This window comes from Branchiostoma belcheri, unplaced genomic scaffold (genome assembly GCF_001625305.1).
Source record: "Branchiostoma belcheri isolate BF01 breed outbred unplaced genomic scaffold, Haploidv18h27 scaffold36, whole genome shotgun sequence".
In the NCBI taxonomy this organism is placed as follows: Eukaryota; Metazoa; Chordata; class Leptocardii; order Amphioxiformes; family Branchiostomatidae; genus Branchiostoma; species Branchiostoma belcheri.
Window position 1 is genome coordinate 468,065 of NW_017803976.1, and position 26,786 is coordinate 494,850.

Genomic DNA, 26,786 nt, shown 5'->3' on the forward strand with positions numbered 1-26,786 from the left:
CACGCTGACGAATCTGATGAATTCAAGTTACCTGAATAACAAGCAGAGGCAATTGCAATAACCAAGAAGGGAGATATTCAATTATTAGTGTAATTTCTAACGTTTCCACGATGTTTATTTTTGCTGTGAATTTCGCTGTGACCTCTCTACCGCAAATACAAGTTCGACCTTCCAGCCGGATTTGCATTTCCGTGGATTGGATAACATTGTACGACCTTTCACTGAGCGCTACCGATCCGGACAAATGCCTATCATCACATACAACGGAATTGTGCGTTTTCTCATTGATTATGGAGATCTTGAAAAAGTATTGCCAATACCTTCTTTTTCTTTTCTTCTGCTTCCATGCTCTTCGCTGCTGGCACATCTTTCCTTTGATAGTAATTGCGATATGGCCAATCCGTCCATTCTTCCCTTTTTGAGTACGTGTCCTTGTTTTCCTTGTGTAACCAGCATTTGGATGTCTTGGTTTCCTCATCTGTATCGGCAGGTCGGTAGTTGAAGGACTTACAGACCGGGTTGACACCGTCATAGTCCCCATAACCCTCCAGACATCTGCGGGCGCACTCTTCGACGCCGATTTTCTCGTAGCCGGCGCCTTCAATAAAAGTTGTTTCATCACCGAAATAACGGCCTTTCTCCTCGCTAAAGAATTTGCCGACTTCAGCTGAAGGACAAGTGGAGAAAATGGGATATGATCATCATACATGAACATGAAGGATATTCAATTCCCGTGAAAGTAAAGATATACAATACACTACTCGAAACGTGCTTGACAGAAGATTGCTTGACACAGTCATATAGTCCTTATAATCCTCCAGACATCAGCGGGTGCACTCTCCGTACACAATCTCGTCGTAGGCCTTGATGAATGTAGATATATCGCCGAAAAATGGCCCTTCTCCTGCTGAAGAATCTCATAGCTATGATTTCAGCTGAATAGCAAGTGAGAGACAACTTAAAAACATTAATCACCACACACACACAAACACACACACACACACACACACATAAACGGATGGTCAATAGACTCAAAACGATCACAACAGCAAAATGACTTCTTCCAACAGTATACGTACAAGTGGACAGTAATGAAATACACAACTGCATCTATTGCCAATACGTATACCTGGAATCTTCTCCGGTTTTTGCTGTGTCGCAACTGCCTTCTTTTTCTGATCACCTGAAAAAAAAATTTAAAATAGTAAACATTCAAAAAGGTCCTTTTGGTAAAAGCATACTTGCTAATTACTTTCAGATCTGTTGGTGTGGTTGAAAGCTGGACCGATTCCAGCAGTGACGTGTCCAATGAAAGGTCAGTAATTTTGAGTCATTATAAGTTCTGCCTCAAAATCCAAGGGATTTGGACTCGCTACAAGAAACGTAGAACATGCGGTGTCCGTGCACTCGTGCCCATCCTAACACTCGTGTCAGTGTTTCATTGTGTATGTGTGTAAAGTATGACTGCATCGAGTGGGAGGGACACATAGAAGTGATGCAAAAATCACCATTTCTTACACTCTTCACCATGTTAATGCCACTTAATGATATTTCTTGGCAATTTATGAAATCTATATGTCACCTCAAACTGAGACCCTCAAAACCCTTTCGTCGCTTTTTACCGTGCACTACCACGGATTAAAAGGTCTTTGTTAGTCTGAGAGTAAACAGAAAATATTCAAACGGCAAAAAGACGAAGTGAACACGTTGAAGTGGAAAAGAAGTTACATGGAGAGAAGAAGCATGCACATGTTTTTCTGGCCACGCCCAACACAGAACCAGAATAGCAATTGTAGAAGGATACATTTCATCGTGATCATGAACTTACTTGCGTCACAGTTTTTCCATTTGTTAGTCTGGTAGTTTGCAGTGAAAGCACACCAGGGACGGGTATGGTCGGCGGTAGTACAGGAATTGTAGGTTTTTCCTTTGTACTTGAATGGAAAATGGCACTCTGAAAAATAAGAAAATGAGTAAAAGGCATGAGGAGGGCAACTGTTTATCGATCCGTTCCTGCACCTAAAACTATACCATGTACCACGCCAACACTTTGCCCAAGTCGATAATGATTTGGCTTGTCTATTCGAAGCTGCACACCCTGAAGTCTAGCGACCGTCTCTGCCGGGGAATAATTCGGAGGGAAAATAACTGTATGTGGGATGAAAGCATATCTCTTCAGCTACAAGACCAACTGAGTTTGGCTTCTTCAACCTCTTTAATTTTGGTAAACTTAACAGAAAAAATTCTTACTCCGAATTTAATGCCCAAAATTGGGAATTTTCATGTAGGAGACGAGGAAGAAATGGAGTTTCCGAATGTAGTGAGATTTTGTTTTCTTTGCTTGTGGTGAGGGCATTGGAGGATCAAATGCAATTACAGACATCGTTTACGGCAAGTGGATGCAAGGCAGAAACGTCAAAGACTTTCTGTTTTCAATTCCAGAACCTCTCGTTAGTGTTTTTGTTGCTTGTTTGTCTGCCTAAAATGTTGCTTATAGTAATCAATGACCATGAAGCAGATTAGCTCGCTCATGCCAGGATGTAGCAGAGCATGCGAACACACCACTGTGTGGTAGTCGCGAGTTCGAATTCAACATTTCAGCAGCTCACCTTTCCTTTCGTAGTAGCGATTTGTACATTGTAGTAGCGATGTGGCCACGTCGACCATTCGGGGCTTTTGGAGCCACGGAACCAACTAACAAACGAAGAAGTACTATCGGAAGTTTTTTTTCGTGAATTTCGCTGTGACCTCTCTACCGCAAATACAAGTTCGACCTTCTAGCCCGAATCTATCGATTTGCATTTCCTTGGATTGGGTAACATTGTACGACCTTTCACCGAGCGCTACCGATTCGGACAAATGCCTATCATCACACTCAACGGAATTGTGAGTTTTCCTCATAAATTATGGAGATTATAAAATAGTATTGCCAATACCGTCTTTTTTCTTTTGCGCTGCTTTCGTGCTCTTCGCTGCTTTCGTGCTCTTCGCTGCTGGCTCTTCGCTTGCTCTTCTTTGATAGTAATTGCGATATGGCCATTTCGTCCATTCGTCCCTTTTTGAGGACGTGTCCTTGTTTTCCTTGTGTAACCAGCATTTGGATGTCTTGGTTTCCTCATCTGTATCGGCAGGTCGGTAGTTGAAGGACTTACAGACCGGGTTGACACCGTCATAGTCCCCATAACCCTCCAGACATCTGCGGGCGCACTCTCCGATGCCAATTTTCTCATAGCCTTTAATGAAAGTATCTTCATCACCGAAATAACGGCCTTTCTCCTCGCTAAAGAATTTGCCGAATTCAGCTGAAGGACAAGTGGGGAAAATGGGATATAATCACCATACATCAACATGAAAGACATCCAATTCCCGTGAAATTAAAGATATACAATACACTACTCGAAATGTGCTTGACAGAACAAATACATCCGCTACGACTTCTATTGTCGTTGGCAAGAGAAACAACATCAACATTACCTTGCAGTTCGGCATCCCCTTGCATCTGTTGCACTCGTTTGTCCAGCTCTTTCATTTGTTGCTTGATGTTGAAAGACATACATTTTGTTTTAGTGCTGTTATACGTACACATGAAGTAGGACAAAAATACAAACGTGGTCATACCACCCTCAACTTTTCCAATTGACTGATTACACAGAGCAACTTTTACACTTCCTTCATGTAACCCAAGTCAAGACGATAATCTAATTCAATCAAAATCCGTGTTTTTTCTTTGATTTGTCAAGGAAAGTGTGGTAGACAGTTTATGTAAACTGTGCCTATTACAGTGACATGAGATACCTTCGTAGCTTCTCCTGATTGCCCTTGCTTTAGTTCATTCAGCTGCTTGTATAAGTGTTCCTTGTAGCCTTCCGCCTTCATCTTACCCAGACACTGCCCCTTTGAGCAGTCTGATCGCTGGTACGTGTGGCCGTCACATTTTTCTCCCCGAACGCTGTCACGAGTCCGATAACACATCTTCAAATGCTCGTTACATGCGCCCCAGGTACTCCACGTGGTGCATTTGGTGGTGACCACCTCTAAAATTGACACAACACGATAGCTTCATTATTTTCGGAGAGCCAACCTAAAATTAGACGCTCTTTCTAGCAGTATCTGATCAGAAAGGTAGAAAATACTTTGCAGTTGACGTGCGTTCATTTTGACGACACCTCTACAGCACCGTCGTCACATTTTCATGAGCTGACGGTGGATGCAAGGTACTCTTGACGGTGCTGGTAGTTACTCTTGCTGACCTGTTACGTCGTGTGTATTTGAAATCCTTCACAAACTTAAAATGCGTCCAATTGACGGTTCTGAAGATTTATATGTGATAAGGGTCTATGCAGGAGCCACTCACTTTTTTATTCAGAAATATACAACGTGTACCAGTAACAGGGCTGTGGCGCTGCAGGCTCAAGAAGTTTATAACTTATTTTAACAGCGCCACACAACACAACACGTCAACAAAATACACAGATACACAGAGTTGACATAACAATGTACCGAAGTCCCACCAACCCAAGACATTAAATAATACTAATGCTAACCTGGTTATAAAAAAATTAATTGAACATGAGTGACTTCTATGGCTGATTGAAGAGAAGAAAATATCACCGTCAATCTAAGGATTACATATTGACCTTCTATATCTGATTGGCGGAAGCATATCCGCAAATCAAAGCTAGAAGGGCTGGAAGAAAAAAGTGAGCCACTCACTTGGGCATGGCTGGACTTTACAATCCTCGGTTTTGTCCTGTTCCTGCTTCCCCATTTTTCTGGTCCTCCTCCTGAGCCCCTGACCGCACGTTGTGCTACAGGACGACCACGCACCCCAGGATGACCACTTCGGCTGGGGTTTGGCAGGCGGTACAGGAGCCGGGGGTGGGGGCGGAACTGACGGTGTAGAAATACGTACGTGTGTGAACGTGTGTGAACAATGACTTACATTGAATTAATACATTAAGATTACAACTTTGATACTCCTTGTTATGTGAATGTCACTCCTTACAGATTACTGAGATAAAGTGGACGTGATTTTTAAACACTGATCGTGACAAGAATGACTAGAATTATTGTACCAGAGAAATTCCTTTCGACAAGCCGACGACAACACGGACAGCCATGGTTCCAATGCACTTTTTATTTCTCTATGCTGATTTTGTTTCCAAGTTTGTCATAAATTCAACATAATTTTGTATGTTTTATTTATTATGATTATTGCTAAGAGTAATTATTGTTGTAATTATTATGTTATTATTATTTGTTATTTTTATTTCATGTGAACTCCAGGAAGAATATTATGGAATTAATCAATGACATACTAATGGAGATCGAAATAAATAAATAAACAAACAAACAAACACCACGGTTTAACGTCCCGACCGAAGGACTGCAACCCTTGCCAGTACCGTGCAACTGCAAGTCAAATGGGCGAAAACGGCCGGGATTTAATATAATTGTCGATTGTCCACACATACCACACACACGAAAGGCCATGGTGAGGCAAACATACCCGGACATGCCTGAGTGTTACACGGGCTTTTCTCCTGGCTGATGCCGTCGCAAGGTGACCCTCGTTCCGCCTCCAGCTGGGTTTCCTCCACACAGTCGGCGTCTTTGCAGTATTTACAGTGTCTGGACCTGACCCTGACTCCAGTCCCACATATCACCGAGCATGGAGTAGACTCGCCCCAGCTGGTCCACCGGCCTGTAGAAAAAAATTTAATTCATCAATTTCACACTTCCCATAATGCCTAGTAACGGTCACGGATATGCAGGGATATGACGTAAGACCCCCCCCCCCTTCCTCGATGTAATATTTCCAACAAATTCTATCGACAAACTGGCCAACTATTGTTTTGAATTATTTATCTAGTATAAAGCACATGCCATAATTGCATTTTTGTTGGAATTAGAGAAAATGACGTACCTTCTATCGTTCCACCTTCTACCCAAGACTCTCCTACTCGGTAATGCATGCGACCGTGCGAGTAGGAGAGTCAGGAGAGTCTTCGGTAGAAGGTGGAACGATAGAAGGTACGTCATTTTCTCTAATTCCAACAAAAATGCAATTATGACATGTGCTTTATACTAGATAGAATTTGTTGGAAATATTACATCGAGGAAGGGGGAGGGGGGATGGTTTTATGTCATATCCCTGCATATCCGTGACCGTTACTAGGCATTATGGGAAGTGTGAAATTGGTGAATACATGTGTGTACTTGCTTAAGTGGCTGAATGAAGTGTTTTCAAATTGTAAATAGTTCATTGTAGAATGTAGCATGAATGTACACACAGGTACCAACTCCCGACTGCCATGAACCAAGTCTTTACCAATATCACTGTCTCTGTACTCACATAAAAGTATGTCTGGTATTGTATTTTTATATACCTGTGTATCTAATGAGTAATATCTACTTTTTATACCCATTTTTGAATCAATGTAATATGAACTAGAGAAGTAACATTTGCAAAGCAAATGCATAATGTTTACCTTCGAACATGGTCTGCCCTGATAATTTCTACTCAAACACATTCACATAAATATCTTTATGTATGTGAATGTACTACGAGTATATGGTGACAGGAGTAGAGCAGACCATGAAATTGCAACAATATGTAACCAAACACCAGTCACCATGGAGGCTGACGTCAACAAATCATGTCATTGGCCAGGTCAGAGGTTAGTGTTTGGAACAGAAGAGGAGGAAGAAACTGAGTAAAAACAATATGTTTTTTCAGTCTATTCAGTTTTCTCAGTTTTCCTTCGGTAAACACAATTATACATCAGGAGAGTGTTCTAGTATTGCATTGCCAAAATTGTATTGAATTGTAACCATTGTTACTGAGCTGGACAGGTAGGTTACATACACCCCTGTTTTCCGACACCCTGATGTTCCACAACTCAACCTATGCTCTCACAACCTGTGTCAGAACAATGGGTGACAGAACATATGGCTATCTCCATACAGGTATACATTTTGTATTTTGTAAACTCTGGTACTGAGACCATAGAACATAGTGCCAATTGAACTTTATCATATATTTCTGCCACAATAGGACACTAGTAGGAGAACAGTACAAATTTATTTGTCTCTAATCGCTCATTCTATCATGTCTGTATTATAATGGAAAATATGAAATGTTGGAGGATGACCCGCATGTGTGTTTGACACCAATATGGCGGACGGTAAATTACATCATATGCATAGTCATATGACTGCATTATTGTACCCTGCACTGTCCCGTATAACTAGAGAAGTAACATTTGCAAAGCAAATGCATGATGTTTACCTTCGGACATGGTCTGCCCTGTTAATTTCTACTCAAACACATTCACATAAATGTATTTACATGTATTTATGTGAATGTACTACGAGTATATGGTGACAGGAGTAGAGCAGACCATGAAATTGCAACATTATGTAACCCAACACCAGTCACCATGGTGGCAGACGTCATCATGTCATTGGCCAGGTCAGAGGTTAGTGTTTGGAACAGAAGAGGAGGAAGAAACTGAGTAAAAACTTCGGTAAACATAAATATCAATGAGAACTTCGAGCAACTATTACGATGTTGTATATCGAAAGTCTTTGAAAGAATTGTTTACATGCCAGTGTCTTCTTACCTCCTGGAAAACAAACTGCTTACTGATCGGAACTCTGGGTTTTCCCCTGGGGACTCCACAATAAATTCATTGACATATCTAACTCACAATGTGCATCTTGCACTTGACAAAGGACTTGATACACGCGCTGTCTTCCTAGATATATCCAAAGCGTTTGATAAAGTCTGGCACGCGGGGTTAATTTTCAAATTAGAGCAACTAGGAATAACCGGATCTCTTCTAGCTTGGATCTATTCTTACTTAAACGACCGACAACAGCGTGTCGTGATTAACGGCACCTGTTCTGATTGGGCGCCTGTTGATGCGGGCGTGCCACAGGGCTCGCTCTTAGGCCCGTTGCTTTTTCTCGTTTTTATTAACGATTTAGTGGATGACTTGGTAACAGACGGCCGTCTATTCGCCGACGATACTTCACTGACCGAAGTTGTTAGAGATCCTGTTATTTCAGCTGATAGACTAAATCATGACCTCAAAATAGTGGAAAACTGGGCAGACCAATGGCTGGTGACCTTTAACCCACTCAAAACTGAACTTATTACATTTTCATCCAAACGTATAAAAATTGCCCACCCACCATTGTATTTTAAAGGAGTTCAGTTAATGGAAGTCCCTTCCCACAAACACCTCGGCCTACATCTTACCCCTAATCTATCGTGGTCATTACATGTTTCAATTATAACTGCTACCGCGATGAAACGGATTAACCTTTTAAAAAGAATAGTATCCTTTGTTCCACGAAAAACTCTTGAAACCTTATATAAAGTAATGATAAGGCCATTACTGGAGTATGCCGACGTTGTTTGGGACGGATTAACTGGTAAAGACTCTGACTTAATTGAATCTGTTCAACTCAATGCAGCTCGGATATGTACTGGCGCAATGAGAGGAACAAATAGTAATAGCATCTTGTCTGAGGTTGGCTGGGAAACCATGTCATGTAGGCGTCAAAAGCATAAACTTGTAAACTTTATAAAATTATCAAAGAATTAGCACCAAAATACTTACAGGAATTGGTACCACTACAAACCCGTGACTCCACCCCCTACAGTCTCCGTACTGATCAGAATTACGTCTTAATTCCTGCTAGAACTGAGAAATTCAAAAGATCTTTTCTGCCTACTTCCATTGTTTCCTGGAATAACTTGCCATTAACTACACGAGCATCAACATCAATTGCCATCTTTAAAAAAGAGTTGGAGACGTTTTATCACAGCCCTCACACTCAACCTCACTTCTCCCACGGTCCGAGAAACCCAGCTATCCACCTTACCAGACTCAGACTCAACCGCAGTCAGTTAAACTTTCACCTGTTCCAACATCAATGTGTGCCCAGTCCTGCGTGCAAATGTGGTCACTTCAACGAAACAGCTGTACACTACTTCCTACACTGCCCACTGTACACTGACGAACGCATTGACATGTTATCATCGCTAACTAACATTCTGCCATTTGACACAAACAACGTCACCGACAACACTTTATGTTCAACCATTCTCAGGGGTAACCCCTCATTGTCGTTTGTCAACAACTGTAACATATTTGATGTTGTTTTCAACTTTACTTTGCAGACAGGACGTTTTGTTTGATTTAGTTGATTCATTTTGATTTGTACACCAGCCTACTATGTACCCTTGTCATTTCTTATTATTATTATTACTTTGTTTTATTGTATCCTTTTATGTGTGAGGAGAGGGCTGAGATAAGTTTTATAACTTTTTGCCTCATCCTCGGAAAATAAATGTGAATAAAATAAAATAAAATAACTATTACGACCTGAGTATTTGCAGACGGCAGGGCGGCAAACTTCTTCGTCCTCGCACTTCCCCGAGCAGTCGTAGTCAGTCAGACCTGTGGGATCCTCGCAGTACCGTTTCCTTTTCCTGACACCCTGCGCCCCGCAGGTCACGGAACAGGGTCCCCACTTGTCCCAGGCCGACCAGTGCGGTCTCCCTGGATCACATCACAGGAAGAAAATAGGATTTATTAATTTGCATAATTAATGTGAAAATTCTGTGACTCTCCTTATTGGTGAATGATGGGAATTTTAATTTTTATGCCTTGTGACATGTGTAAGTTACTTAAAGGTTAACACCACTATGCATATATTACGTAATGTAGAGGTCATTTGCATAATTAACGAGGATATGTTGAAATTAAGTATGACAAAGGAGAGGAATTTTACACTAAGAATATTGTCATTTGAATTTAGAAAACCATAAATTAAACTAGATTACGACCTTATTTCCACAGTCAATGAGACAAATAAAAAACATTTACAAAAACTCATATATTTCATGTAGGAGATCTCCGAATTCTTGTTTGGAACTGGAAATATATTTATTGTCGTATCTGAAGAAAGGATAAGATAAAAGAGATGTATTTCTGTTTCATGTTTAGAAACATCTAGCACATCGTCAACATCGATCCGGCAGGACCGGCACTATTGCTGAAACATTTCATTAGAAACAAGAGTTCCACGATGTCATACCTTCGCCAAATGATGTTATGATGGACGAATTATACGTTTTTACTCTTTGATTTTGCAAGTAAGAGCCTCATTTGCATGGATTATATCAGTTGACCATATTCTCCACCCAACGACAGCCTTTAACCACCAAAAAAGGCTATTCTAGTATGTCCAGATCATGAGATATCAAAACCGGAAGTTCTGCTGCAGTTGCTGAAGTATCAACAAAAGCCGCCAGGGGCCAAGTTCAATGACAATGCATCTTGGTAAAGCTTCTTGAGTTATGCTGTTCACAAAAAAAAAACACAGACAAACAGACAGACGGACAAACGCTACTGAAAACATAGCCTTCTTCGAAGGTAATAAGGAACTCGCATAAAAAATTTCAATCACGCATTCCAAACGGTATTAAACTTCAACGTATTTGGAACACTAGGAAATGTTCTGCTACAAAATTAATGAAGAATACTTGAAATGACGACGCACGATATTGGCACCTATCTCCAACATGATCAGCCTTGCACACACAGTAAATGTCGTCGCCGTTCTTGGAGTGTTCGCAGTGCCCGCCGTTCATACAGGCTATCTTCTCACAGGGGTCGTCTTTCTTCTTACAGTCCGGTAACTGTTTGGCGCCTTCTTCAGGTTGATCTGAGTAGCGGAGAACGCAAGAAATGTAGACGTCACATGTCCAGTAAGTGAGAACGCAAGAATCGCTTCCGCCACTTACCCGTAAGAAGCACGTCGGCAGAACGTACTGCGCCTGCGCAGAACCCTGTATTTTCGCGATTTTCGTTGGATTTTTGGTCAACGTTGCATTAGAATTTTGTCTGTTGCAAATGATATATTTTCCTACGTAACATTTGGAAACTACAGACGGAATGTTAACCTTATATGCGCTAGTACGACCTTATATGAGACATTCTGCCGAAGTGCTATGTACAATACATTACGGGTTTCGCGCAGGTGCAGTGCGTTCTGCCGACGTGCTCCCGTAAGATCACGTGTCTGAGCGAGAATCGCTGACGTCACGTGCCTATAAGATCACGTGTCCTACGTAATTGGTCATTCAATCCTGATGAAGGATGTAGTACGGACAACCAGGAATTTGGTAAGACTTTTAATGACTTTAAATCACATAGAGCCATGTTCCTTTAAACATATGGATGAAATCCTCTTGAAACAAGAAAACTGGTGCTACATTTTGAAACGAAAATTCCTGCGTGCGCGGATATCATCCATATAATGAAATCAACATGCTACAAGAGAAAGGGTAGGAACTTTTAGGCTACCATATTTGACCACCACGAGACAATTCTTTATTGTTAGTGAAAAACAAGTAAAGATGAAAATAAACAAACACTAGAGAAGTAACATTTGCAAAGCAAATGCATAATGTTTACCTTCGGACATGGTCTGCCCTGTTAATTGTATTTATCTATGTGAATGTACTACGAGTATATGGTGACAGGAGTAGAGCAGACCATGAAATTGCAACATTATGTAACCAAACACCAGTCACCATGGAGGCAGACGTCAACAAGTCATGTCATTGGCCAGGTCAGAGGTTAGTGTTTGGAACAGAAGAGGAGGAAGAAACTGAGTAAAAACAATATGTTTTCCTTCGGTAAACATAATAACGTTACACCGTACCCGACCACCCATCTTTACATTCGCAGGTGTACATCCTAGTGCGCATGACTGGCACGCATTTGCCGTTGGGATGGCACATGTCGTTGCCGCCATCTTCAATACACGGGTTTCTCTCTTCTGTACACAACTTTCCTTCATAGCCATCCTCACACTCACAATGGTAATCCATCCCGACTGTGGAAATATAAATAAATAATTCATGACGTATTGACAGGAGCTTTCATATCTGTTGGTATATGGCATCATGGAAAAGTTATCAATTTGGAAGCTAAGATAGACCACAGAAAGTAAATTTTATGATGACGCAGACGCAAAATTTCTTGTGTTTTTTTCTCCAAAATCAGGCGTGCGATGTCATCCATAAAAATTACTTGCTGTGGCCTAACAGAGAAAAACAAAATGTCATTCTGGCACGCAAAGTATTTTTGCAACACTGACAACAACCTTGATATTCAGGAAATGTTGTATGCAACATGAAGGTGTCTTGATATGGTACTCACTGCGTTCGTGACATTTCTTGGTGTGGGCCTTGTTGCACTTGCTGTGATTGGTGTTGCACACATTTCTGTCGTTACACCTTTTCTTCTTTTTGTCCCAAGTCCAACCAAGTTGGCAACCACACTGGTAGTCAGGAGTCTTGAAATGTCCTACTTGCTGTAACGTATCACAATAAAAGATATGTGTAATAAGCTCGGATGATTATGAAAGAGGTGATTTACATCAGGGCCCACCACCCTTCACTCAACCGCGACGGGGGCCGGCATCGTCTACCAGATACCTTTGACCCAGTGTTACAAATACAATAGGGCCACAACAAGTTCATCTTATGGATGACAACTTCCTCAGACTCCAAATCGAATGCGAAAGAGCGAAAAAAACACGGCGGCAATAAAGCAAGATTCCTACATTTCCGAAACATCGATATTTAAACAAGAAATGATACATATCTTGTGTTAAGTTTACTGACGACATCCATTTGTCACTGCACTGACATGGAACAACTTTGAAAAATAAGTTTTCAATAATTGTACAAATATGGTTTTGATTCAGTGGGAACATCACATATACACAACCGGACGTATCATCACATATAAAAGGAATGAAATACATCACTGTATCAAATTTAAAGTAATAGATAAAACATTAAATCAGAGACTTGTCTCCTCTCTTCACATTTATCTACCATCCGCGTTCCGGAATGGAAACAGACATCTTTGCCCATTTTCGTCTTGTTGACCACTATCAGTAGCCTCTACCAGGTACCGCGGATCGCTGGAAAAATAGTAGAAATTGGCCGAAATAAAGGGATAGTATACCAGAGAAGATCCAGGGCCATAGAAGCTCCAATTTCGCATCCAGCGATCCGCGGTGCCTGGTAGAGGCTACAATATCAGAGGGCAACAATTTTTTCCCCTAATCTGGCAAAAATCAATGCGCGCGCTGATGTCATCCATAAAAATTACTTGATGTCATCCATGTCATCCATAAAATTACTTGCTATTACAAACGTAATAAGATTGACACTCCATTCACTTACGGTACATTTTTTGGTTGAACGGTCTACGTAATGACAAGGGTTGCCCTTGCACGGTTGAGGGCACATGTTATAACGGAAGCCACGTTTGGGTTCCCAGTAGTTCTTTCCAAGTATGTTGCACCAGTACCTACGGTTGAACAGAGCAGACGATAAATGCGTCAACACAAGTATAACCTTGAATTCATATTCAGATTGTTCTAAATCAAATATAACTAGCCAGAAGTCCCAAACAACGCTTTGTCTAAGGCCGTGTTTAAGCGGAATCATCCAAGGCGGTTTACATGTGGTTTACCCCGAAGCCGGTTTCAAGTGGCTCCATGTGAACGCTCCGAAATCACATTGAAAGCGCCTCGATCCCAAGCCACTTCTAGAGGTGGTTTCGAATCGGTTTCCCCGCATCGCGATTTGCGTCTGAACGCAATGTGATTTCATTTTCAATGTAACTTCGCCTGGTCATGGATTACAGGGTGATATTTCTTTATTTATATGCAATACCAACTTTTACGTGGCAGCAACTTAAAGAGCAGTAATGGTCAAATAATGTGTCCGTTCTAGGGCGAGCTTCACCGCCTCTGGCGGGACCATGTCGGCATTCGGCCGAGATACGCTGGGAGGGGGGCATCAGCAAGCAGGTCGTTGACCTCTGACATTAATAACACGCCACCTTGCGTGTTTTCATCAAACAACAATATTCGCTCAAGCGAATTGTGATCGGACACGGTTTCACCAGATGTGAGGAATGTGAGTTACCCGAATCGCGGTTTGGGTGATTCCGCTTAAACACGGCCTAATACTGTACATTATGTCATCTATCAATTAATATATCAATATATAAGGCTTTTAATACAGTACTACATTCGTCTAATGTCGCAACTAAATCACTGATTTAGTTGTGACATTAGACGAATGTAGTACTGTACACAAACACACACCGCGCTACGCACCCCTGTACAATATAAACATTGATTGACCGGCTTTCAATGTGGTAAACTGTGACGTAATAATGTGATAGGTCCATTTAACTAGACGTCTTATGTAACGCTTTTTTTTTACATTTTTACATTCTACCTGTTTGAACATTCCTAACTTCGAACTTTATGCATTTATCAAAACAACATCGCAGGCTTAAACAGCCTGAATTGTGTTATAATGAATTACATAAGTTAGGCCATGTTGATTTGATTATATGGATGGCATCCTCTGGGAGCCCAAAAATTGATGCGCGCGTGCGAATAAAAAAAAGTTTTGCAAAAAAAAAGTTGTTTTCATTATGAAATCTACGTGGTCATGAAGGTTGAACAAATGGCACAGAATATGGTTTGGCGAATAATCTACTCTTCAAATTCATTTCTTTACAATTTCGTCTTTTTTCGTTTGATTTTGGTATTCTACGACATTGGTATAGTTTTTATTTATTTTTTTGTAACTTTAATTCTTGATCATTTTGCAACTGTTTTGTACGATTTACAGTATGGTTGAAAACTTTTTTTTTGGAAACGGCCGAAAATCCATGCGCGCGCGGATGTCATCCATATAATCAAATCAACATGGCCTTACAGCTGTCTGTGGCATGTGATCATTTCAGAATTAAAGGATTGACTGCTGAAATCAACAAAGTTACTCAAAATTCCTTTTCACGTGTGACAATTGTCATAAATCATCGAATATACATTGTACGGACATTTTTTTTGTTTTTGTTTTTATTCCAACATGTAATCACCAGACGTGGTGACGGCACACTCAAGCTTTATCAACTTATATTAATGCCGCCAACAACACAGGGGACAAATACATGACAGGACAATACTCATTTACACCTGAGCTAAGTGAGGAAAGTCGTGTAAAGTGCCTTTCCCAAGGGCACAAGATCGGTGGCATGTCAGGACTCGAACCCAGGACTCTTAGTTCCGAGTCGCGCACTCTGCCGCTACGCCACACGACCCCACACAACGTACGGACATTTAAATGACACATAAACAAACCAGCTGTACAGCATGGCCATGTATTCCAGCGAGACGCCCTCTTTATAGTGCCTTTTGTGAATGGCGTAGGTCGCGTGCCACTCGCATCTTCTTTTCTCTGCACAGTCTATCTCCCAGTTGTCGGGGCGATACCAAAGAGCACAAGTAGCCCCCCACCAATAACCAAACCTCCCAGGTCTGGGCATAAACCAGCCGCCTGCGAGAAGACAAAAAAATCGTAAGTTTCACTTTACTAAAGGAGCATTCTGGTCCAAAAGCATTACAATTTCTCATTACGCAGACCAATAAACTGAGATTCCGTCTTCCCGCCATTTTTTAATACACTCCTGATGACGTCATCTCGTTTCCGACTTCCGCCGAGGCAACGAGTGATTAACGTTATACATCTGACGAAGGTTGACGAGATCGACCAGAAATTTATGGTGAGTTTCTTCCTTGTGTTGGAACAAAGCCTGAACTCTGTAACTATATAGATTCTACCAACGCAGATGAGCTTTCATTCGAATAAAATGTTATGATTGAATCCGTTTTGTTTTGTTGAATTTAATACCTACATTTAAACCTTACTCACCAACGCCTTTGTTGTCACTTCTCTTTACCGCTGGCCATCCTTTGTATTTGAAGTAGTTGTATGTACTACTCAGAGTCTGAAGATGTGGGAAGTTCTCATAGTGCCATTGTTTCTTCCATTTCACCTTTGTTCTCTTCCATGTTTTAGGAACGGAATAATGTGGAGCCCTGGCTCTCCTCTTGTTTCGAGGATGACTGGGCTCTCCGTCGATGTTTTCAGGAGTAGGTACATCTGCATCGGTGGCGTGATCCCATTCCACGGCGTCATGGTCGCGAAGGAAAGACTTGGCGTTTTTCTGGTCGATTGTAATATCCTCTAGCTCCCAGCTCGGCTCGTACCCGTCGTTGTTAGAGAAAGGGGGATCGAAGGGAGAGGCTTTTGTGTTGTTGTCATCTGTCCAGGAGCCGTTGAGGCTAGCCCCGCGACTCTGAAGCCCGGGGTTTAAACTTAAGCTTAAAAGATATAACGCGAGGAATGGCGAAATGCGCATTATCATATGTTTACATGGCACGGATAGTTACCACACTGTCGACTAACGTCTGGTTCGAATGTGCTGGCTGTCGGAGAACATTGATGTTCTACTTCTATTCTAGGTTTCGAACGTTCGAGGAATAGAATGTAACGTTAGGCCACACCAAGTGGGGTTAATGGATGACGTCCGCACGCATTGATTTTTGCCTGTTCCCAGAAAAAAAGAAAGAAATTCCGCTTCCTGTTACTATGACTAAAGAGTCACGACAGAACCGCAAATCGAAAGATTGGAAGATGAAAGGGAAGAAACAGGACAGGGCAACAACTGCTGTTCTACTGATTTATTGCTGTTTTCTTGACGTATAAAAGACGTGTTCTCTCATTCAACATTTGTCGTCCCTTAGTATATTTCAAATCTCTTGGTTTTTTCGGGCATTCTTGTTTTTTTTTCGCGCACTCACATTAGGACGGAGGACGTCATCCATAGAAATAACTTGGTGTAGCCTTCTACGCGGTGAAAAAAAAAACTTGGTTCCCTTACTTACTCTACTTTCTTAAACAGCTTTTATTTTTATGTGTCGCGAGGAAACGGAGGTAAAACATAATGACAAGTCTACGGTCATTGATGGACTATTAGACTTCCCCAAAACCCGATCCAGAATCATACCAACGAAGTAAGTTCCCTTTCCCACCCCTACCAACAAGTGGTACTGCCCACGGTAAACAAAAAGGGAGCAACAAAGGGTCACGGAAATTTGACCTCTCCCACACATTGTTATGTTAGGCACCTGCAGGCAAAAATTAGAGGACGCCAACTAGCGTACACAACGGCAACGTTGCACGGCTGCACGATGAACTCGCCGTTTATTTGGTCAGGGGTTTGGGGATAATGTAGGAGAGTTTCTTGCTGTGGTCCCATAACAGGTGGCGCGGAAACAACGTCATGGAAACAAAGGTACATGTAAGAACGGCCTGTGGTGAGCAGTGTAATTTCCGTTGGGGAGGGAGGGGGGGAGGGGGGCTCTTGGAACTGGATGTAAGGCCACAACGACTTAATTTTATGGATGACACCCTCGCGCGCATTGATTTTTGCCTGTTCTCAAAAAAAAAAAAGATCACGTCCTCCGAGGCTCTGCCCTGGCTCTAGCTAGGCCTGGGTACAATATGGAGCCGGTGGTAACTCTGGAGGACGGAGCATTTGCATGTGCCGGCTTGTCGTATACCTCGCTATGTACTGCCGTAAATTCACAATACCAGCTTTGTATTCCTGTGGTTTAGTAGCATTTTTAGTTTCGGGCCGGAATATTTTTTTTTATTCGCCCGCGCGCACTAGTTTGTGGGTCTTCAGAGGATGCCATCCTTAAAATTAAGTACTGTGACCTACCGAGACAACGAAGTTTTGTCTCGCCCTATCGTAGATCTAGATATTGGGTCTAGGGGGCTATGCCGTGGTTGTCGTACGGTTTTGATGTCGCAATGTTTTCATTAAGGCAGACTGTGACAGATCCAACCACCGACAAGAAGTGATAGCCTTTACTTAAGGGTTAATGACCCGCCCCGAGGTGAATATGGTGTGATAAAGCCTTGTCAATTGCTATAACCACCTTATAAAGCCACCGAGTGAGCGCAGCTGCTTTAGCAACTGACAAGGCTTTATCATACCATATTCACCTCGGGGCGGGTCATTAACCTAACGGCTGATCATGAATTTTTCAGGACGCACGTACGACTATCCCAAGAATGTTTTTGTAATCGTAGGCCGGCGCACTACGTATGTTAACGTTACCGGATCCTTAGCAGTACCTAATATACTTACTGCAACACTGGTTGGCTTAGTACTGGCAGCACAGTACTAGTAACTACTACTCACTAGCAGTACTCAGTCCTTGCATGGTAAAAATCGGAGGCCAAAGACACTTGAGTAAACATGTTATCTAACGTTAGTATACATTAGTATACGTTAATATACATCGGTCCCGGCCCTCCCTTAGTATACATCGGTCCCGGCCCTCCCGCGAGTCGGATCGCCCGACGGCCGCATACCTCGCGATACGGAATACCCCGTGTTGTATTCTATATGTATAAAATACGTACAGTTTGGCCAAAATGTACGAGCGATCCGCTGTTTTTGTTTACATCATATACATAACGTTACAAATTTGTAGGCAAAAATTGTATACAATGTCTTGGGAGTCTTGAACTTTGACATATTACCCGCAATGTCACCAATTTCACACTTCCCATAATGCCTTGTAAAGATCACGGATATGACGTAAGACCACCCCCTGCCCCTTCCTCGATGTAATTTTTCCAACAAGTTCTATCGACAAACAGGTCAACTATGGTTTTGAATTATTTATCTAGTATAAAGCGCATGCCATAATTGCATTTTTGTTGGAATTTAATAGAGAAAATGACTACATTCTATCGTTCTACCTTCTACCGAAGACTCTCCTACTCGCACGGTCGCATTACGTATATCCCCTTCTTACGTCATATCCCACTCCATATCCGTGATCTTTACTGGGAACTATGGGAAATGGGAAATTGGTGAATTCCTTTGATGTTGAACATGAAAGGTGTCCGTGGCCGATCTGGAGTTCGTGTCCCACCGACTGCTGCCGAGGGAATGGAGAACGCTCGGCCGGAAGTTACTGACTACCATAGACCCACACTTCCCCAACGTAGAGGGCATCCTGGGTAATTTGGAATTCACCCATCAGGATGAGGGTGCGCGGAAGATGGCCTTACAGACCATGCTCCGGTGAGACCTATTAGTATTAGGCCACGCCGCCTTAATTTTATGAATGACATCCTCTGAAGACCCCCCAAACTAGTACGCGCGGGCGAATAAAAAAATCCGGCTAAAATAAAAATGCTACTAAACCAAAGGAATACAAAGCTGGTGTTGTGAATTTACGGCAGTACATAGCCATGTATACGACAAGCCGGCACATGGCTTTTTGCGGAATTTATGAGTCGGCACTGTACGTACTGTAGTACATACTGATCATGAGTTCTTGAGTCGTGGAACTTCGGTAGCCTGGGTGCCCGGCTCCGTATTGTCCATTGACTACCGAGTCCTAGAGCCTCGGTGGGCGTGATCTCTCTTCTTTTTTTTTTTTTTTTGAGAACAGGCGAAAATCAATGATCGGATGTCATCCATAAATTTAAGTCGGTGTGGCCTTAGTATCACCACTAGTGGAGTGTTAAAAAAACGCCAGCCGTGGCGATGTATGTGTCTAAAATATATCACAAATTTCCTAAACTTACAAACTGTTAACTATACAGATACAGATACGGATTTCAGTAGCAATCCATCACTGTACCGGAAAGTTATGATCATTGCAATTTTGAATTCCCTGTGAGAGTCATTAGAAATTGACGGATACGTGTATTTTTTTTTACACTCCAATGCATTTAAAGTGAAATTTTCTCTAAATATATTACATCGTTGTTTTACACATTTTCTTGCGCTATAAGACTAGCGGGGTTCACAGTGGTATTTGGGGAGTAAAAGATCAACGTCGTTGCGCCGCAAAAACGTGTTGAAGCTGCCAAAGATACCTGACCGAAAACCACGTGCACTTTTTGTTAACCTTCTTTTTAGGAGTCTCCTAAAAATACAGCGGGCCTGCCGCAACTTCTTCTCGCGCTGCGCTGAGTCACCGAAAAAGCTATATAGCGACGATAATGTGTTGAAAGTTACTGAAAATGACAATCTAGATGAGAAAATTTCAATTATTCATACTAGTATTTTAGCCCAAAAATCTTACATAATATCGCTTTAAAAGACGTCATTGTCCTTTTTCAGATGGCAGTCTATGTGGGGAGACAAAGCAACGGTTGCCTTACTGGTGGGGGCGTTGGAAGACTTAGGCATGCTGGGTATCGCCTCTGGTCTCAGAGAGATGGTCGCTGAAAGGAACGATCCAACTCCGCAGAGAGGTCCATACAGTGTGGTCAAAATGAAAGGTCCGTACACGTCTTCTGTCCTATGTTTAGGGCTAAATTTGACATTTTTGAAGCGAATCGCGTTTGAATGATTTTGAACCCCGTGTAATAATAATTATGTGGGATCCAGTAAAAAAAAGAGACCTGTTCGGAACACCCGTATCTAAAGGCCTGGTCACAACCCGCCGTACGTGCATCTGCGTGCTGTCTACGTGCAAAAACGTGGGCAAACGTAGGGCATTCGTGCGTGGTGAGTACCACCTCCGTACGGAATCCTACGGGAGCACGCAGACACGCCGTAGAACTTTAAGTGCATTTAAAACTTTTTCTGCGTGCGGTCTGCGGATTCACCACCCGTGCGTGCGAGAACGAGCGACGCGCGTGCCTCGTACGTACCGTACGGAAGAAGCACGTGTGATCATGAGTACGGCCTCCTTACGGTAAAGTTGCAATCGCACAGAGATCGTACGTTGTAAGCACGTACAACTCACTTACCACTTGCGCAACGAACGATGCACGTAACCGCTCACGGCCAGACGTAGCGTGCAGACCACACTCTTACACCTTGCGCAACCGTGCGAGTGACGTGCGAGTGACGTGCGTAGACGCCACTCCTTCCCCACGTTTTCAGAAAAAACGTAGCAGACGTAGCCTCCCAAACAACGTACGGACAAAAAGCACGTACGGCGGGTTGTGACCAGGGCTTAACGCTATAACGACCAAGACATAACATAAACTTAGTTACACATAAAGTAAAATCGCAGACCTTACCAGTAACGTACATTATGGTACATATATACCTTTGTCTAGAACTCTAGATTTATACTAACGCAGTGAAAGTAACAAATTAAAGTATCAAAGGTTACTGATATTTTATCGATTGCTTCCTCCAGAATGTGATCCAGTAGTCCACTTGTGCAGAGAGGCTTTGAAGAACCATTACTTCACGATGTACGAGAGTAACGTCCCTTTGGTGTGGAGAACCTTCGGGTTCAACGTACATACAACATACATCCCCCTGCAGGTAAGGGCCGAACCTTCACTACTGAAAAATCAACTCTTATATCATCATGAAAGTTCATTTGTGTTGGTAGTAATCATAATGAAAACTTTATTCCAACACAAGGGATACACAGATCAAATTTTCCACGACCACTGTCGCCTTCATCAGGATAACTAATGACCAATCACTTCCTAATGTAAACTTGTGATAGTTACAGTTACAGTTACAGACACGTGACCTTATTCACGCGCGAGACTTTAACTTTGCGGATCGATACGTGCCAGTGAGTTTATATCGCCCACCGTCTTTTTGTTGTGAGGTGGACAACTTTCATATCGTGTGAATAATGAGTTACCATGAGTTCTTTATTGCAAGTTCATGCCCGAGGGCCAATTGCAAACAGGCACTGACAAGAACAAGTGTCCATAGGCGACAATTCTCCGTCAAGTTTTATATTTTGAAAATAAATGTAAACAAGATCAACAACACGACAATCTAAACAGATGAAAAAAAGTCATCTTTACTGTGCCAACGTTTCGAGGACCTGTGTGATGGTATGAATGGTCACGACAAATGAGGCATTTCTGAACGCATCCATGACATCGCGCTTAAACGAAGTTCAGTTTATCCTAACGAAGACGGCAGAGAGGTCGTCGAAACGTTGGTACATCGTTATGAAATCAAGAAAACTATGTTGAATTGACATACTAACCTGGTAAACCATTTTTTCGGGGATATGAATTGTGATCTCTCTGGTAGGTATATAACTTATATATGATGTAGACGTGTTAGTTACTGTAGCTTACCTACTTTCTAATCTCTCTAGGTTGTCCGTTTGGACCGAGCTCCGACCGAAAGGCTCAGATCACAACTTGACGTGGAAGTGCCTCTCGACCAGCACAGTGTGCTGTTTCACGGCCCCGCTGGAATAGGGAAGACCCACTTGTGTTGCAAGATGGCCCGTGACTGGGTCTCCGAGAAAGATCCCAGACTTAAGAACGTCCAGCTTTTATTTGTCTTGTCCGCAACGTCCATGGGAAAGGGCGACATTCTCGACGCCGTGTATGATCAAATCTTTCCCGCTGGTTTTGTCGACAAAGTGCCCAAGAAAAGGCTAGAGCAGTGGGTAAAGGCGAATGCAGGTGGCGTCATGTTCGTTGTGGACGATGTGGACGCAGTCGAAGAAAACTGTTCATCACGAGATGTTAAGAAGAGCCCGGTTCACTGTTACATCAAGGGGCAATACCTGCGTAATACCAGAAGGGTTCTCACTTGCAGACGCTCAGCTATGACAGACTGTAACGCTACGTCAGAAACGACGTCTATGCTACCCCATTATCTCATCAACGGCTTCTCTGAAGGTGCTGTAGATGAAGTCATCAGTAAGTTCTTTGGGCGGAGCGATGATTCCCGAGCAAGGGGAAGGCGGCTTAAGGAAACCGTTAGCTCCGACGACTACCTGTCCGGTGTTGTGCAGAACCCCATGTACGCCCTCATGGTGTGTGCGCTGTGGGAGAGAGGGAAGTCTCCACCGACTAGTCTTGCCCAGCTATTCGAACAGTTCATCGTCCTGATCTCAGACGAATACTGCAGTAGAAAGACCCCGCCCATGACGACGAAATCAATGCAAACGACGCTTTGCAGTGTAGGTAAGTTAGCGTGGAGTTCATTCCAAGAGGGGACAAGACCCTTGACACACCAGCACATACAAGACGTCATTGGAAACGACGTGGTGACGGACATGGGACTGTTACAACGTGATCAACGTGTAAGGGAAGACGACCGATACGTATTCGTTCACAGAATCTTCTGCGAATACTTTGCTGCAAAGCACGTCTCCGCGGCGTCTGCAGCAGGCGACCAGGCCAAGGATCTACAGGCCCTGTGGTCCACAGGATGCAGACATAACCACAGATACGGAAACGCGTACTTGTTTGCAGCGGGACTTCTTGGAGACAAGTCGCACGATCTCTTCGCCGCCTTTAAGTCCAACTTCTCTGAGATGACCAAGCAGGATTCTCCTCCTTGCTGCCAGAGTACAGCTATCAGCCAAGCTTGCTTGGCAATTGTAGAGTCAGGAAATCCCAACATAACTGCTCCTCTTGTGGCTAAAGCGCTTCCAAGAGATCTTGCCCTTGACTTCCAAGGAAAACCTCCACCACCGGACGTTCTTCACGGACTTGCTGAGTTGATCACGACCAAGCATGTCCCAAAGACCATCCGTCTGAAACATCTGTGGTTCACGGAACCCGGTAGTCTTCTCCATCTTGGAGAAGCGCTCAAGCGCTCAAAGGGTCTGTCGTCCCTCCATGTCGATGTTACCGGAATGGATATGTCCTTGTCTCATCCAGAGAGGAACAACAACGCGATGGTGGCCTTCCACCGTTGCCTCGCCGAGAACAGGGGCATAGCCTGTTTGGAAATCAGCGCAGACATAAACGACATGGACGAAACTGCAGTCGTCGCTATACCAGAGGTCATCAAACGTAAGCCTGACCTTCTCGACCTTAGGCTCGTCATCAATGCGTCCGAGGCGTGTTCGACCCGATGCAGAAACATGGTCGCAAAAGGGTACAAGATCGCATGTAAACGAGAGAAGAATATCACAGTGTTCAACGAAAGTCTAGCTGACGCGTTGGGGAAGAACAAGACACTTAGGTCCATATGGATCAGCGTCCAGCTTTTGCAACATAAACTAGCCCTTGAGCTTGTGGCACCTGCTATTGCCTCTCATCCGTGTATCAGCTCACTCAAAGCATTTGGACACCCAAGCGAAGAGAGCCACGCACGTGGCCATGGAATTGAAGCGTTGGCCCACATCCTACTCAAAAGCAAAACTTTGAAGTCTTTCTCCCTCAGTCTACCATCTTTGGTTAGTGACACAAGTTGTGACGCCTCCAGCCAACGAGTGAACATCCTCTGTGCTGCCTTGAAAGAATGCCGGACTTTGGAAAAGTTGGATCTTTCGTTTACTTATTTGTTCGCCAGGGAAAAGCTTCTCCTGGCCGAAGTCGTCATGTCCGGCCGGTCGCTGAAGGAAGTGTCGCTGTCCTGGAGGAACATGAACGAAGCGTTCCTGGTCGCTTTCTGCAGAGCAGTTCGGGGGAAGGCCGCGGGGAGTCTGAGGAAGATCGCGCTGTCAGGAGCGTTTGACTCCAGGGGGCTGGTCAGACTCGGGAAGACGATCCTGGCCAGCCAGAGTCTCGCGGAAGTCACGCTGGGTCACAGCAGGTTTCAGGACAAGGGGCTGGAGGAGTTCATCGATGAGGTAAATAGATATTTTTTTTTAAATTTTTATTCCAACATGTAATCACCAGACGTGGTGACGACTCACTCAAGTTTTTTCAACTTATATTAATGCCGCCACCAACACAGGGGACAAATACATGACAGGACAATACTCATTTACACCTGAGCTAAGTGAGGAAAGTCGTGTAAAGTGCCTTTCCCAAGGGCACAAGATCGGTGGCATGTCAGGACTCGAACCCGGGACTCTTATTAGTTCCGAGTCGCACACTCTGCCGCTACGCCACACGACCCCACAAATGGATATTGCTCGTGTAAAACTCTTCATGACTATATTTCTCTTCAGGGAGCATAAGTACACTTACCAATTTATCGAATGCAGTGCAGTTCAATGATATTGCCAGTAGTGTAACACATAGTGTCCTTACTGTGTAGTAGCATTCTTATTAATTTTACCGTATGGAATGCAAATTTCTATTTTTATACTTCAAATTACAAAGTATACTTAGCGATTTTACAGGTAAATTGAACACTTTGACGGATACAGTTGTTACATATATCCGAAAAATCGCCAAGTAGACCAGTAACGAATAATATTGGTGCATTTTCTCCTATGCAATCGCAAAGTATCACAATGAAAACAACCTAATCATAAACAACCATATCTGCTGAAACTACGATTATGATGATATGAAGTGAAATTCGAAATTTACAGAAATTCGCATTTTTTTTCTAATTCAGAAAAATAGCAATGAGTACAAATGAAAGGACACAGACGAAGTGACTACTAACTCAAATTGGGCACAACAAATATTCTCGCAAACACTCGTACAATGAAAAATACAGGTATTTTACAAGACGTTTGAAAAAAGTGTGGATTCATAAGAGATCGACCTATAGCTAGTTGAAGCGTGAGTCCCCTCCCAGAAGAAAGCAAAACAGGACATATATAGCTTAAAAACGTTTTGTTTCTGCTGTGATGTCATAGGAACAGAGCAAACTACCGCTAAGAACTACAAGTTGTTTAGCATTTCATTTTGCATTTGCACAAAGTCTTTGTTCATGACCTACTGCTCTCAGTTGTTTGGAGTCCAGTTATGGAACTCTGTTCATGCGAGTGTACTAGCTACATGTAAATGTCGTGTTGCATACACAAGTAATTGCTTTCGTATTCTCCTTGTAAGTTGCCAAGAGGTTGTAGTGCCAGTTCAATGTTTGTACACCTCTCGACCGATACATTCGATGCTAGACGCAGGAAATTGTGTTATTCCTTCATTAATAAAGTTTACGCCACCAACAATAGTATAATATGCTGACTGTCAGTTCAGAAATACGTATTTTAAAAATGTGTATAAATTGTTGTATGTTTAGTGTTTATGTGGTTTTATGTATGTACTATGGGGATAACCTGAAATAAAGTCATTCATCTCATCATTTCAAACAATCGGTGTTTTGAATAGGTAATGGAAGCAGTGGCGTCCTTTTCCGACGAAAGAGACGCGCCTCTCCAGGTCACCCTGCAGGGAGACGTGAGCGGAGACTGCGCCCATGACGCCATCAGCACAGCCGAGCTGCTGAGCGTGGAACTTCAGGACTCAGACCACACCAACCTCACGGTGCACCTGGAGCCTGAAAACACGGCGGCATCACAGGCTGTTCACCAGGCAACGACGTCGGAGACGCCCTGTGACTTCGCTTTTATGATAGACTTGGGAAAAGGTGATAGCTCGTCAGGTAGTCAACAAGAACAGGTCATGAGGTGGTTGACACGCAGGTGATGTGATATTGTTGTTATAGTCTAGGCGATCGGTGCAAAATATGGGTAGAATTGCTCAGTTTGTGATAAAAGCATGAGACTTGGCATGCTGAAGCAGGAGTACCTAATTAACATTTTCAGGGGTGGAGCCATTGCAAAAAGTGTGTTACTTAGCAACGGTTGCTAGGCAACTTGTTTTTCCAACAAAACAGTATTATTACATTCTAATTGTGCCTAAAGGACAGTTCGCGATGGCTCCACCCCTGAAATTGTTTCTAGTGTCGTGTAGTACATTTGTGCCAAGTTTCATACTTTTATCACCATTTGAGCAATTTTCGCACCGATCGCCTAGGCTAGGCTATTAGTATCACCAACATTCTCTCAATTCTGTCTCATTTTTTAACAAATTTACATGCGATCAGTTCTCATGCATGAAAAGTTGAGAAGTAGACGTAGTTTACCAATTAAAGTTGTAAAGATAAAGGTAGTCCCATAGTCTTGAGGGCGATCAGTTGTTAGTG

The 26,786-nt window shown here is 42.9% G+C and overlaps 2 protein-coding genes across 2 annotated transcripts in view; one reads left to right on the forward strand and one right to left on the reverse strand.

The window, feature by feature from the left end:
* LOC109475968 overlaps positions 1-16,791 on the reverse strand; it is an 18,989-nt gene extending 2,198 nt beyond the window's left edge. The window contains exons 1-16 of the mRNA XM_019776773.1: positions 16,768-16,791; positions 15,836-16,262; positions 15,265-15,460; positions 13,283-13,409; positions 12,246-12,399; positions 11,746-11,919; positions 10,579-10,743; positions 9,399-9,575; positions 5,510-5,704; positions 4,714-4,890; positions 3,796-4,034; positions 3,475-3,535; positions 2,937-3,302; positions 1,829-1,954; positions 1,130-1,183; positions 321-667 (exon numbers count right to left, since the gene is read on the reverse strand). Of these exons, the coding sequence (XP_019632332.1) occupies positions 321-667; positions 1,130-1,183; positions 1,829-1,954; positions 2,937-3,302; positions 3,475-3,535; positions 3,796-4,034; positions 4,714-4,890; positions 5,510-5,704; positions 9,399-9,575; positions 10,579-10,743; positions 11,746-11,919; positions 12,246-12,399; positions 13,283-13,409; positions 15,265-15,460; positions 15,836-16,262; positions 16,768-16,791 (3,009 nt within the window). The remainder of the gene's footprint in view (positions 1-320; positions 668-1,129; positions 1,184-1,828; positions 1,955-2,936; positions 3,303-3,474; positions 3,536-3,795; positions 4,035-4,713; positions 4,891-5,509; positions 5,705-9,398; positions 9,576-10,578; positions 10,744-11,745; positions 11,920-12,245; positions 12,400-13,282; positions 13,410-15,264; positions 15,461-15,835; positions 16,263-16,767) is intronic.
* A 255-nt stretch (positions 16,792-17,046) lies between these two features.
* Positions 17,047-26,627, forward strand: LOC109476080. The gene is made up of 6 exons (XM_019776939.1): positions 17,047-17,261; positions 18,886-19,070; positions 20,121-20,281; positions 21,154-21,284; positions 22,090-24,531; positions 25,970-26,627. The coding sequence occupies exons 1-6, from the start codon at positions 17,250-17,252 to the stop codon at positions 26,285-26,287; spliced, it is 3,249 nt and encodes a 1,082-aa protein (XP_019632498.1). The 5' UTR covers positions 17,047-17,249; the 3' UTR covers positions 26,288-26,627.
* Positions 26,628-26,786: the final 159 nt, after the last annotated feature.

What these genes read in the sequence shown, in the direction of transcription:
- LOC109476080 (XM_019776939.1), top strand. An exon ending in GCCTTACAGACCATGCTCCG is followed by an intron (nt 19,071 to 20,120) that starts GTGAGACCTATT and finishes GTCCTTTTTCAG; the next exon opens with ATGGCAGTCTATGTGGGGAG. An exon ending in TGGAGGAGTTCATCGATGAG is followed by an intron (nt 24,532 to 25,969) that starts GTAAATAGATAT and finishes TGTTTTGAATAG; the next exon opens with GTAATGGAAGCAGTGGCGTC.